This window comes from Odocoileus virginianus, chromosome 1 (assembly GCF_023699985.2).
Source record: "Odocoileus virginianus isolate 20LAN1187 ecotype Illinois chromosome 1, Ovbor_1.2, whole genome shotgun sequence".
NCBI classification, from domain to species: Eukaryota; Metazoa; Chordata; class Mammalia; order Artiodactyla; family Cervidae; genus Odocoileus; species Odocoileus virginianus.
The window spans coordinates 5,040,416-5,053,972 of record NC_069674.1 but is presented as its reverse complement, the minus strand read 5'-3'; the positions used below and the strand labels follow the sequence as shown (position 1 = coordinate 5,053,972).

At 37.8% G+C, this 13,557-nt stretch overlaps 1 protein-coding gene across 22 annotated transcripts in view; it reads right to left on the bottom strand.

Annotated features, from left to right (window-relative positions):
* The window catches only part of KMT2C (lysine methyltransferase 2C), a 260,160-nt gene that overhangs the window by 76,051 nt on the left and 170,552 nt on the right, over positions 1-13,557 (bottom strand). For 20 of the 22 annotated variants that reach the window (XR_011482353.1, XM_070451895.1, XM_070451133.1 and 17 more), the window contains 4 exons: positions 10,967-11,086; positions 8,443-8,559; positions 1,329-1,430; positions 932-1,036 (listed from right to left, as the gene is read on the bottom strand). Coding sequence is in view for 21 of the 22 variants with exons in the window: in XM_070451895.1 (XP_070307996.1) it covers positions 932-1,036; positions 1,329-1,430; positions 8,443-8,559; positions 10,967-11,086 (444 nt within the window). In the remaining variant the exon portion in view is untranslated. The remainder of the gene's footprint in view (positions 1-931; positions 1,037-1,328; positions 1,431-8,442; positions 8,560-10,966; positions 11,087-13,557) is intronic. The other 2 variants (XM_070451587.1, XM_070451926.1) reach the window with 1 other exon arrangement.

Genomic DNA, 13,557 nt, shown 5'->3' with positions numbered 1-13,557 from the left:
GACTGGGAAGCCTGGTGAGCTGCAGTTCATGAGGTCACAAAGAGCTGGACACGACATCGTGACTGAGCAACAACAAAGAGGTCTCCAAGTCTGAGATGAGCCGCCCCAGAGTGAAGGCGCTGTGGACTCACCTTAAAGCTTAAAAAGAAGTTTCAAAAGGTTCAGGCAACTGCCCACACAACAACAAAAACTCAATCCTTTTTCTAAAGGAACAAAATCCAGACTGTCAACAATATGCTAACACACTGCACAATGTCCACGTGCAATCAAAATTACTAGATGCTAAAAAAGGCTGGAAAACATATCCTAATGAGGAGAAAAAATAGTTAATATAATGTGACATGTATGATAGAAGCAGCAGACAATTATAAACTTTTCAAGAACTTGTGAGGGTGTGAAGTGGACGGTGGAAGTTGAAGAGTAGGTTGGTGAACCAAAACATGTGCTTCAAATTTGATGAAAAATATCAATCCATGTGCTCCAAATTTGATGAAAACTATCAACCCACTGATCCAGGTAACAGAAAATCTCCTTTTGCATATGAATGAGAGTTTGGTGAAAGTGGAGAGTGAACAGGGTGAAATAAAGGGTTTTTACTACATACTCTAGTTCTCAACTTTTATGATCAATAGACAGAATGAATCAACTTCATGCCTTACCAAAAAATAGTATAAAGTATCTTTTAAAATTAAATGTATGCATTGGTTGTTATACATTTTCAAGGCAAAGCAAGATAATTACCACAAATTAAGATCACTGATCTATAGGAGTTTGAGGTAACACTTTATAGGCAATATTTAAAGTATATACTTAAATACTGTCACATATGCATAATAATTCTAACAAACAATAATTGATTAATTATAAGAACTGAGAGGTAGCACGATACTACTCAGATCAAATCTTAATATTTATATTTAAGTGTATTTACCTTAATACTGACACAGTATGGATGGTAACACTGACCACACTGAGAACAGGCAAGTAATCTTCCCTCTGCTCCTTGGCCAAAACTGCCACAAACTACACACATATCCTAAAATTAAAAACACAATAACATATTTTAAATCTGAGACCAAACTAAGAATATGCTAACTTGCTAATTTTACAATTTGTATAAATCACCTTCTTCGTTGATATAGCTCTAGAGCTAAATAATCAGTCAGCCAAAAAATTTGTTAGGGTTTTCCCGTAAGATGCTGTGGAAAAACCTAACAAACCTTTTGGCCGATCCAGTATCAGATGACACCAATGTTAGTGTGAATGAGATGAAGCAGAAATGCATGAGGAGAAATTCAAAAGTGGAGGACAAATAATTTAGTTCAAACCTGATGCAAAGTGAACTTGTCACTACTAGAAAACAACACAACTGTATTGTGCATAGAGTTTTCTTCTTCATCCTTATTTGATGAAATATCTGCAGCAGACACCTATAAAAAGCAAAATATACAAAATATGAAGTCATACTTCTCACCTGTATTATATTTGGTTGGAAAGCTTAAGAAGATTCATATTTAAAATGTAACTTTTTTGCCAGAGATCACACTAACAATTCTAAATTAGGTTATTATTGCCAAGATACTTTTATAAACATGTAAAGTATGGCATTTTTTATTCACTTAATTGTTTCTTTATAGAGTTACAAGTCTCACAGATCAGGAAGTAATGAGAAAACAAATCTGTCTTTAAGAAGACTTGATTAACCAGAAATTCTAGTCAAGAAACAAAGGGTGTATTATTATTGTGTACACATACACGAACACACACATATATATCATTCTATTCAGTGACTCTTAAAGCCTGCAATGGGTGCACTCCACACTGAGATGTATAAAGATATAAATACAAAATACACATCAGATTTTAAAGACTTAGTAACAAACAAAAAATAATGTAGACATAGCTTATAAATAATTTTGCGCGTTTTATAAAGTACATGTCAATATGATGCTATTTTGAACATACTAAATCAAAAGGTATATATTAAAATTAAATTTCACTGTTCCTTTTTTTTTTTTTTTTTTTTTTGACGTAGCTACTAGAAAGGTTTTTTGTTTTAGTGGGTAGAGGGTAGGTTTTGGCCAAGCTGCGTGGCTTGTTAGATCTTATTTCCCCAACAAGGTACTGAGCCCAGGCCCTTGGCAGTAAGCGGGGGTGGAATCCTAACCAATAAACCTCCAGCAAATTCCCTGCTGCTGCTGCTAAGTGCTTCAGTCGTGTCCAACTCTGTGCGACCCCATAGACGGCAGCCCACCAGGCTCCTCTGTCCCTGGGATTCTGCAGGCAAGAACACTGGAGTGGGTTGCCATTTCCTTCTCCAATCCATGAAAGTGAAAAGTGAAAGGGAAGTGGTTCAGTCGTGTCCGACTCTTAGCGACCCCATGGACTGCAGCCTACCAGGGTCCTCTGTCCATGGGATTTTCCAGACAAGAGTACTGGAGTGGGGTGCCATTGCCTTATCCAGGAAATTCCCTAGAAAGTTCTAAATTGCATATATAGGTCACATGGGGCTTCCCTGGTGGCTCAGCTGGTAAAGAATCTGCCTGCAGTGCAAGAGACCAGGGTTCAATCCCTGCGTCAAGAAGATCCCCTGGAAAAGGGGATGGTTACCCACTCCAGTATACTTGACTGGAGAATCCCATGGACAGAGGAGCCTGGTGGGCTACAGTCCATAAGGTTACAAAGAGTTGGACATGACTGAGAAACTAATATCTTAGTACCTTACGGGTCACATATTTCTTTTTGGGCAGCAATGCTTCAGAATATAATCATTTTGAGTAACTTGTCAAAATTTCAGTATTAGCCAAAGGATTATCAACCACAGTCATTAAGTTATGGACTTAGTTAAATTTGACCAAATCAAGTAAGTACACGCTGGCTTGTTAATTATTTCCAGAGTGCTTATCACGAAAAAAAAGCTCTGAATTGGATGTTAAAAAAGAGGATAAGAAAACCAATGCCAAAATTATATATCCTCTTTGCTTTAAAAGCTTACAATCTAATGTGGAAGAACTGAGCTGAAACACAAAATAAAAACAGAATTATTGTTCTTGACAAATGGCTGACAAAAGAGTAACTAAACAGAAGGAATATATACTCAATATACATGAGTTTAAATGCAGTTTTAATGGACATTTCTACTGTTTCACAATGTCAACAATAAAAACAATTTACAGTCACAAAGGCCTAAGGATAACAAGGGAAAAGTGTAAACAACCCAATTAGTCAGCACGAGGGAATGACTAAAACTACAAAAAACCCAAACATATGAAGAATTATGCAGTATTTAAAAAAATAGCAAGGTAGAAATCTGTATGGATTTCCATAAAGAAAGTCATCACACTACACTGCTGAGTTGAAAAATAAGCTGCAGAGAAATATGTGAGCTACAGCACCATGGTATTAAACACATGCAAAACGATTATGTGTCTGCCTATGGACACGTATCATAGGTTCAAGCTTAAGAACTTGCTCGTTCTGCCGGTCAAAGGTGGTTCAATGCTGTCAATCTCACATGAATCAGCCTAAAATGTAAATGCCCAGAACAGGTGAAAGTGAGAGAATTAGGACTTTGGGGGTAGCAGCAATAGAAACACTCTGATCTATTCATAATGTTTAAAATTTTTAAATTGAGGAAAGATAGCTATATGTTATATTTGTATCCCCACGTAACTTTCAGCCAAACAAGTTGATTTATAAAAGTAGAATCATTCCATCAGTGATAAGTTTAGTGCCTAAGAATGACCAGCCCTCTGACCGCAGAGCTGACGACACACCGTCAGTGTCACTAACACGCGCGGCTGAGACGGTTCCAGCACAGGCGACAGAAGTGCATGGAGCAAGCGCCTGCTTCCACCCCCATCTCCAACACAAAACACAGAAAGGGCTACACCGGGATGACAGTGGGGTAGCTCACAAATGGTAAAAAATATTATTCTTATTTTTGAAGGAAAATGTACCCAGAGGATGCTTTTGTTAAAATGAAAAACAAGGATATGGTATTCCCAGTATAAACCAGAAATAAAGTCTGGTGGGAAGATGCAGATCAAGTGGGGGAAGGTCATATTTAAATTATAAGTACTAAAAAAGAAAAAAAAATCAAGGTTTTAAAAAATTTAATATTCTCTGTAATTGGAGGATAATTATAATATTGTGTTGGTTTCTGCCATACATCAAGACTGAAAAAAAAAAAAACCACCCAGCCATTCGTACATGTAAGAAAGAAAACTATCACCTAGCTTAGTGACCCAACTGTTTTTCATACTTTATTTCATAACCTTTACATTATTAGAAAGCTCTAACCTAAACCTCACAAGTTGGGCATTTCCAAGCAGGAACATAAAAAAGAAGAGCAATTAAGATCAAAGAAAGAGAAAAGGAAATAAGATCAAAGTAGAAATCAGTGGACTAGAAAGTAGGAAAAGATACAGAAAAATGAAAGAAAGCAAAGGCTGGCTCAGAAGATCAATAAAATTGATAAACCTCAAGCAAGACTGATCAGGAAGGAGAAAAGACACAAATTACTAATATCCGGAATGAGGAAGGTAATGTAACTACATATTCCACAGACATTAAAAGGAGAGTAAAGGGCTATTATTAACTACTCTAGGATTTTAACTACTCTAGGAAAATGTATTTGTCAGCCTACATAAAACAGACAAATTCCTTAACAGACAAATTCATGCAAGAAAAAGCACATAACCTAAAAAGCCCAACACCTATGAAAGAAACTGAAAATCTTCCAGCATAAATCTCCTGGCCAAAATGGCTCCACTAATGACTCTATGTATAAATAATATAAGAAAGAAATGCCCAACATGCCACAACTTTTCTAGAAAACTGAAGAGCAGAATATATTTCTCAATTCATTCTATGAAACCAGAATTATGCTGATACAAAAACTAGACAAAATCATGATAAGGAAAAAAAGACTATAGACCAGTATTCCTCATGAACAGTGATATAAGAAGTCCAAAATTTTTAGCAAACTGAACCCAAAATCATAACCAAGTAGAATTTATCCTAGGAATGCAAGACTGCTTTAGCACACATACATAAAAAACAACTGATGTAACTCACATCAACAACTAACATCAACAAACAAGCTACATAATCACCTGTACAAATGCAAAAAAAAAAAAAATTTGAATATATTTCCTGACATCTACTCCTGATTTTAAAAATATCACAGTGAACTATGAATAGAAAAGAATTTCCTCAAACTGATTTGGGATGTCTATTAAGCTAAACACCATACTTAATTATGAAAAACTATCTGCTTTCTCCTCAAGGTCAAAAACAAGGGTACCTAAGCTCATCACTTCTATTCCACACTGTACTGAAAGTTATCGCAAATTCAATAAAAAACAGACACAAAAGGACTACAGATTAAAAAGAAAGTCAAAGTTTATTTTTGTCTTTGCAGACAACATGATCATTTATGTAGAAAATCGAATGGATTCTACAAATAAGCAATCAGAATAAGGGAGTTTGATATGGTTGTAGTATACACAACCTTATGTGTACACAATCGATACACAAAAATAAACAGTATTTCTAAATACTAGCAACTGATAAAAACAATCTGAAATTAAGACAACACTACCATTAACAATAGCATAAAAATATAGTAGATAGAGATAAATCTGATTAAGTGTCTGTTCAACCTGTCTGTTAAATGAAACATCACTGAAAGAAACTAAACAACTAAAGAAATGGAAATACAGGTGTTCATGGATTCAAAAACTTAATATGGTTAAAATGTCACTTTTTGCCAAGTTAATCTATATTTTGAACGCAAACCCAGTCAAAATTTTAGTAGGTTTATTTTATAGGTACTGTAGAAGCTAACACTAAAATTAATACAGAAGCACAAAGGATTTAAAATAACCAAAACAACTTTGAAAAGTAGAAAATCTTAAGACAAATAGTGTTTGATTTCAAGAGTGGTTGTAAAGCAGAAGTAATCTAACAGTGCAGTACTGGCCTAAACAAACGGAACAGTGCAGTACTGGCCTAAACAAACGGAGCAACGGCACAGCGAGATTAGAAAAACAGATCCACAAATATATTCACTAATTTTTAAGAATGAGGAAAGGCCATTCAGAGAAACAGTGCTCAAACAACTGGCTTATTCAGCATGTAAAAATAAATGAACTTTCATCCTTATTCATACTGTAGTTAAAAAACTCAAATTGAATCATAGATCTAAGTGCAATACCTTTCTAAAAGAAAGCAGAGTTATCTTTGTGACCCTAGATTACATAAGTATTTCTCAGCACCAGAAAGCACAATCCAAAGGGGGGGGGGAGATCAATAAATTGGACTCTATCAAAATTAAATCATCTGCTCTTCAAAAGACACAGTTAAGAACATTCAAAGACAAACATCAAAATGCAAAACAAAAAGACCTGCAAATCATATATATGATTAAAAAGCTTGTGTCCAGAATACATAAAGAAATCTCAACTCAGTAAATTAAAAAAAAAAAAAAAAAAAACTACTCAGTTTTTTTCTTCTTACTATATTAAAGGTCTGAAGAGTGACTTTATGAAAGAAGAGATACAGACAGCAAATTAGCACCTAAAAAGCTGGTGGACATCAGGAGTCACTAGAGAAGAACAAAGACGACACTATTAACATGACTATTACAATGGCTGAAATTAAGATGACTAGCCACACCAAGTGTGGGTGGGTAGGTGGAGGAAATGGAGCCTGTATAGTCTAACAAATATAAAATGTCACACCCAACGTGAAAACCAGCCTTTCCTTGAAAAGCTAAGCCTATACCTACCATATATCCAGCATTCGATCTCTACGTGATTATCCATGAGAGGGGGAAAAAAAAAAGTCCACATGGGAACTGAGATGTAAAAGCTTAGAGCATATTTATTTCTAAGAGACAAAAAATGGACACAAACTTAATGCCTTTAAATAGGTGAACAGACAATACAAACTGTGGCACATCCATACTATGTAATACCCTTCAGCAACAAAACAGAATGAACTGTTAACATACAAGAGCATGAATTAATATTAAAATAAGTATACTGACTGAAATAAGTTGTATCAAAAAGAGAATATTCAGTATGATTTCACTTATAAACTGCAGAAAATGCAAACTAATCAATAGCGATGGAAATCAGATCAGGCACTACCCAAGGGTGAGGCCAGAAGGAAGATGGGGGCGTCGGAGCAGCACAAAACGAATTCTGAGGTTGAGGATGCTATTAAATTGCAGCGTGGGTTTCACGGGTGCAACCATATGTCAAAACCTACACAACTGTACACTTCAAATATCTGTACCTTTTATTATCTGAATAAGTCTACCAGTTTTGGGGAGGAGGAGGGGAAGAAAGTGAAGGAGGAATTTGCTTTTTCAAAAAAGGACCAGAATCCAGGTTTCTTTACTTCTTTAGTAGGAAAACTGAATAATTCTACCTGTCTCCTGAACAAATGACAATTAAAATCTGAAAAAACAGGGTATCAGTAAAACAGTAAAGTCACTGCATGAAATGTCTGCCATTATTTGCCAAACAGTTTTTTCAACACATTTAAGTAAAGCCTCATAAGGTGCCAGTGAGCAAATATTTACCAATCTGAAATTCAACTTAAAAGACAATCAAAATCTTCAACATTTTTAGAGTCCACACTAACCTACAACATTCCTTATTTCTTCTGTAAGTAACATTACAACACTGAGAACAACTACAATCAAAAAACTTAAAGCGCCCACATAATTAAATTCTTCATATAAACTCAAGAATATGGCAGGAATTTTTGTTGTTTTTTTTTAATAGAAGAGCAAATATATTGCACACTGGATTTTGAGAAGGATTGGCACAGAAAGGTGAGAGTCAAAGACGAAGGGAAGAAAAGAAAAAAGGGGTGAGAAGGCAGGAAATATAAAAGAAAACCTCATCAAAGGTTTAGAGAGAAAGCTGGCTCAGTGGTAGAGGCCGCCTGCCAATGCAGGAGACTCGGGTTCGATCCCTGATCCAGGATGAAACCTCATGCTGCGGAGCAACCAAGCCCGCAGGCCACAACCACTGAGTCTGCGCCCCAGAGCCCGAGCTCCGCAGTGAGAGAAGGGACTGCAACGAGAACTCCTGCACCACAGCTAGAGGGCAGCCCCCACTTGCCTGCCGCACCTAGAGAGAAGCCCCGCAGAGCAAGACCCAGCACAGTCAGAAATAAATAAATACGCAGAGATAACTTTAGCCTATTTATGTGACTCTCAGTATCTAAAGTTCAGTTTAGTCGCTCAGTCGTGTCTGCCTCTTTGCGACCCCATGGACTGCAGCACGCCAGGCCTCCCTGTCCATCACCAACACCCAGAGCTTGCTCAAACTCATGTCCATTGAGTAACTTGGTACAAATGAGATTATCATCATCAGCTGACACATTAACGACTACAGCAAATGTAAAGGGAACAGGCCTTACCCCAGGTAACACGACCGCCCCGATTCCACTTTTCAATTTTGATCTGCCTCGGCCGCCTCGTCCAGACAGTCCTGCACCGCGAGGTCTCCGCTTTCCTGGAAATCCAGACCCCCGGCCCTACACAACAGATACGGAAAAGTCAGCGTTCTGTAAAAGCTCAGAAGAATTTTAAATCCATACGTGAGATAAGCCATCATATGAAATGTTACACAAATACACCTGCTTCTTTTATTCCAAGCGAATGGCAGCTATTAAGTTACCACGCTTATCATTTACATCTTCCGATACACGTGTTCTACGACCTGAACATCTATAACCTTAAAAATCAAACATGTGTCTGTCACTGTGAATGCCCTGCATCAGTAAACCCGTCACTGTATTTCCATTTCCTAACCTTACATCCAAGGTGGCTAGAACAGACACACCTCTATCCAAGTACTTTCACATGCAACTAATTTTATCACATACACAGCAAGTGTAGGAAAGGACTCTTTCTAGCTGGCTTCTTGTAAGTATACTAAAAGTTAAGATACACTGAGTACTTACTACGTACTGCTCAAAGCACTTGTTCCTCTCAACAATCTCATATGGTCTGTATTATCTTATTATCCCCATGTTAGAGGTAAGTACACTGAGGAATATGGGCTTTCGGGCGAGGTTAGTGATAAAAAATCTGCCTGCCAATGCAGGAGACTCAAGAGACCTGGGTCTGATTACTGGGTTGGGAATATCCCCTGGAGGAGGGCATGGCAACCCACTCCAGTATTCTTGCCTGGAAAACCCCATGGACAAAGGAGCCTGGTGGGCTACAGTCCAGCCAGAGTCAAACACGGCTGAAGCAACTGAGCACGCACGGACACTGAGGTATCAGGCGGTGAAGTAACTTGCCCAAAGTCACCCAGCTGGCAGGTCTGGCTCCAGTGTCTACATTCCTAATCAACACTCTGTACTGCCACAATGCGTGAGAAATAATTCTTAAGTGTGCAATAGTCATTTTTTGTCATTAAAATTGTCAATTTTCTTTAACCATTCAAAAGCTGATGAAAGTAAAAGGCTTGCTTTACAACACCTTGATAACAAATACTTGAAATGGAAATAATTCATATGAATTTTTACCTAATACAAGAAAAAAATCTTTAGAAAAACATGTTGAATTCCCTGATATTTCAACAAATAAGTACTAAGGTTATTTGCTTTTATGATTTTCTTATTCTCAGATTTATTTATTACTACCTGAAAAAAACCTCGCATCTACACACCTACTTACATATATTTAAGATTACTAAAATGCTCGGGAAAATCCTGATTTTTTTCCCCTCACAAGTGAAATAATATGCCACATCTTCAATGGATCTCACTTTTCATAGTTTGAAATTCTGAGCTCATTACCTACTTGGCAGAATGGTTTTCAAGTACATAAATTATGGCTATATTGTGAGCATAAGAAAGACACATGAACAAAGGGGAAGGGGGTCTTTTTCCCCTTCAGTTTAGTTAAGTACAGCCAGCTTCCAGTTTTCCATCTGTCTCTCTTTATCCTCTTAAGCTCCTCTCCTTCAAATATCAAGCTTCTCGGAACAGGGACAGGGTAGGGTTGAACTGGATAGTTTTTGTTTTTTAATCAGTACAAAAGACTTTTTACAAGTCAGTGATTGAATCAAGACTATAGTAATCCCTCAACTCATTTTTCCTCAGCATCCAATGACACAGTTAAGAAAAAGTAAAAAATGAGTGGTATATGCTTCAAAATGGTCAAGCAAGACTTCTAAGCTCTTAAAAAGATATTTACATTTTCAATACCTTGCATTGGTATCTGAGTGAGTTGAAAACTAGTTCTTCCAATAGTGATAGAAAATAAGAAAGAATCTAGAACTCCCTTGAAATCCTTATTCTAAATAAAAATCATTATTCCAGAATTATATTAAATAAAGAAGATGAAATACTGTCTTCTCTTGTCAGTAACATTTTAACTTTTCGGATGATTAACATTTTTTTCAAATTAATTTTTCACCCTTCAAAATGCATCTGATTGCTTAACTAACATTCAAGGACTAGCAGAAATATCCACCAAAGATATGAAAAAGTTCCTATAATTTTTATTAACAGACAATGAAATCTGCAATTCTGCTATTTCTTCTCCAATCATATATAAAACATTAATGTAGTTTTTCTTTTGTTCTTTTCTGAGCAACAAAATTTTATATCATGAATGAATCCTTAATTACTTTATAGCCTATGGGACAAAGATTTCCCCCAACAGGAAAAATATTGGTAATTACAATATAAAAGGAAGCATTAAAAAGGTATTAGAAATTTACACTTAAGATCAGTCAAGTAAAATGGCAATTTAATTTCCTCCTAGTCCAGGTTTTTAAAGGCAAGCATGTTGCTTCTTCATATTAAAAATTTTAGATGTAAAAAGTGGCTCTGGAAGCTAGACAAGAAAGGTTTAATTCTTAACTTCTATTTGGACAAAACCAACCAGAAAGAAATGACATATGAATGTAAATGCAGTTTTATTTACCACTTTGATGCTCCAAATGGCACTGCCAGGAAGCTGCCTGGGTTTAAAAATTTCCCGACCTTCTGAAATGTCTGGGGACCAGGAAGGTGGGCTCACTGTATTATGGGTACTCCAAGCCCCCTAGGATATGGCAGGTGAGAAAATAGATGTATAAAACTCCGCAACGTAAAAGGTCAAAGCCAGCAACTAAGGAATTTTAGAACAGCAAAAACAAATGCAGACGTATGGAAACTTAGGACAAATTGCTTCAAGGAAGTAAGGAAAGAACGCTTATCACTAAACAGTGACTTCATGTTTAAATGTTTGCAGCTACAAATTTACATTAAATGTTATATTCTGGTTGAAACATCAGTACAATAAAGCATAATTATTTAAGGTTTATGTGTCATCACCATTGACTTATGGAACTGCAATTATAGCATGAAGATATAAATAAATGTCAATCAAACTTTAAATATTAAAACTATAAGAAACTATTTAGGCATTAGTCTCTTCTAATGACTATCACTCTGACAGAAACGAGAATGAGTAAACTTAAAAGAATGTTAGGTATACTTCTTGCTATAAACCACCAAAACAGTAGGCCAAAAAATGCAATCAGAAACATGAGCCATCACAGACATTTACATTCACTGTAAAATCTGGAAAGTCAGTTTGCAACCATTAAGATGTAAACACCATTATAATCCTACCATTTAATTACTGTTCCTTCAGTGACCACTAGTTGTGGACTTTGGTTTTTATTTTTATTTAGCAGATTATTACACTTATATTACATCCAAGGAACTAATTTAAAAGCAGAAAATTGTTAAAAGCAAATTGTCCTAAATTTGCAAATTAAAATGCCTGAAGTATCTGATTATTTATATGAGAAATAGTACTTATCAAACTAATGAAAATAAAACTAACACATTTTGCTTCCAAATAATCACATTCAGAAATAACCTGAACTAATCTGATGAGGAAGCAGCATAAAGAAAAACGTTTACTCCACAAAGGTTAACATTTTAAAAGAAAAACACAAAACAAATGTCAAACAATAAAGAACCTATTTTTAATTAGATAATTCAACAATGCATGCTACGGTTTTACCAAATTAAATGATTAAAACTAAAGACAAAAAGACATGGTACTTACCAGGTTTCTAGACCACTAACAGACTAACAAGTAGTTGCCTATTAATCACATTAAAATACCACCAGGGAATTTAAATAATCAACTAGAAGAACGTGACTACCCTTTGGGGAGGAGACTGTTAATGAAATAACAGTATTTTGAGAAGGACCACACAAGGGAGACTGGCTTTGCTTTAATTAACCTCCCCTCGGCTCAGCTAATAGCTATACTGACTTCACTGACAAGTCGCTTTCCCACTAACTGATCATCCTGCATCTCGGGCCATATCTGGCCTCTTTCCTGCTGCATCCAGGGTCTCCTGTAACCTCTGCGCTGCAGAAAGCGATTTCTCCTGTAATTTTACTCCAACTCTCAACAAGTAGGTGTAGTTCTGCTGGGCTCCTCCGCTCCCCTCATTGACCCATCTCGGCATCCAGGGCACCTTCCTCCTTCCACTTAACTTGGAAGCCTGGAGCACTCTCCCCTCTCTGGTCTTGTCCTAAATGGTATTTATCTATACTGAGGGCTGTAAACACCATCTTGGATGCTGCTGTTCCCCAAATTCATATTTCTGTTTCTAGCATGTTCTGAAAATTAAAGTGTCAGTTGTCGCTTAGTCGTGTCTGACTCTTTGCGACCCCATGGACTGTAGCCCGCCAGACTCCTCTGTCCATTGGATTCTCCAGGCAAGAACAGTGGAGTGGGTTGCCATTTCCTCCTCCAGGGGATCTTCCTGATGCAGGGAATGACCCCAGGTCGCCTCTTCACCACGTGAGCTGCCAGGGCAGTCATGTTCTGAAAGCTCCAAGTTATTACGATTTTCTGCTTCCCTCTCAGCATCTCTGTCTGGTGACCCTAAACCTCGCCAGTTCACCACGTCTAACCTGTCTCCCTTCAACAAGCCCCTTCTCCCCACCCTGAGACGTGGATCCCAGTGGAGTCAGTATACGGGTGGTCACCAGACCTGTTCTCTCCCCTCAGCGCTCTCCTCTGCCCCTTCAGGCCTCCACCACCACTCCTCTGAGCCGAACCACCAGGAGGTTCACCGTTTGATCTCCAGCCGTCCTGACAGTCCTACTTCTCTGCGCCCCCACGGCCAGCACCATGTCCCAGCTCGCCTGCGTTCGCGCCTCCTCCTCGCCTGCGCCTCCTCACACTTTTCTCCACACGGCAATCAGACGGACCCCCAAAAGCGGTAAACCCGACCCAGCAAGACCCTCCAACCCTTTCCTACACCTTCTGATAGCTCCTTGCCCACTGCCTCTCTTCAATCTCACCTGCGGCCGCCAATCCGCCCAAGCTCCCCTGGCCTGGCACACGCGGGCTCCTCCTGCCTCACAGCGACACCAACCGCCCAACGGCCAGCGTCTTGCAGCTCCTCGGATACGGCCTTACCTCGTCCTCCTCACAGAGGCCTTTCCCTAGCACTCCAACGAACCATGGTCTCCCTCACCACACCTGAAGCATCTTCATAA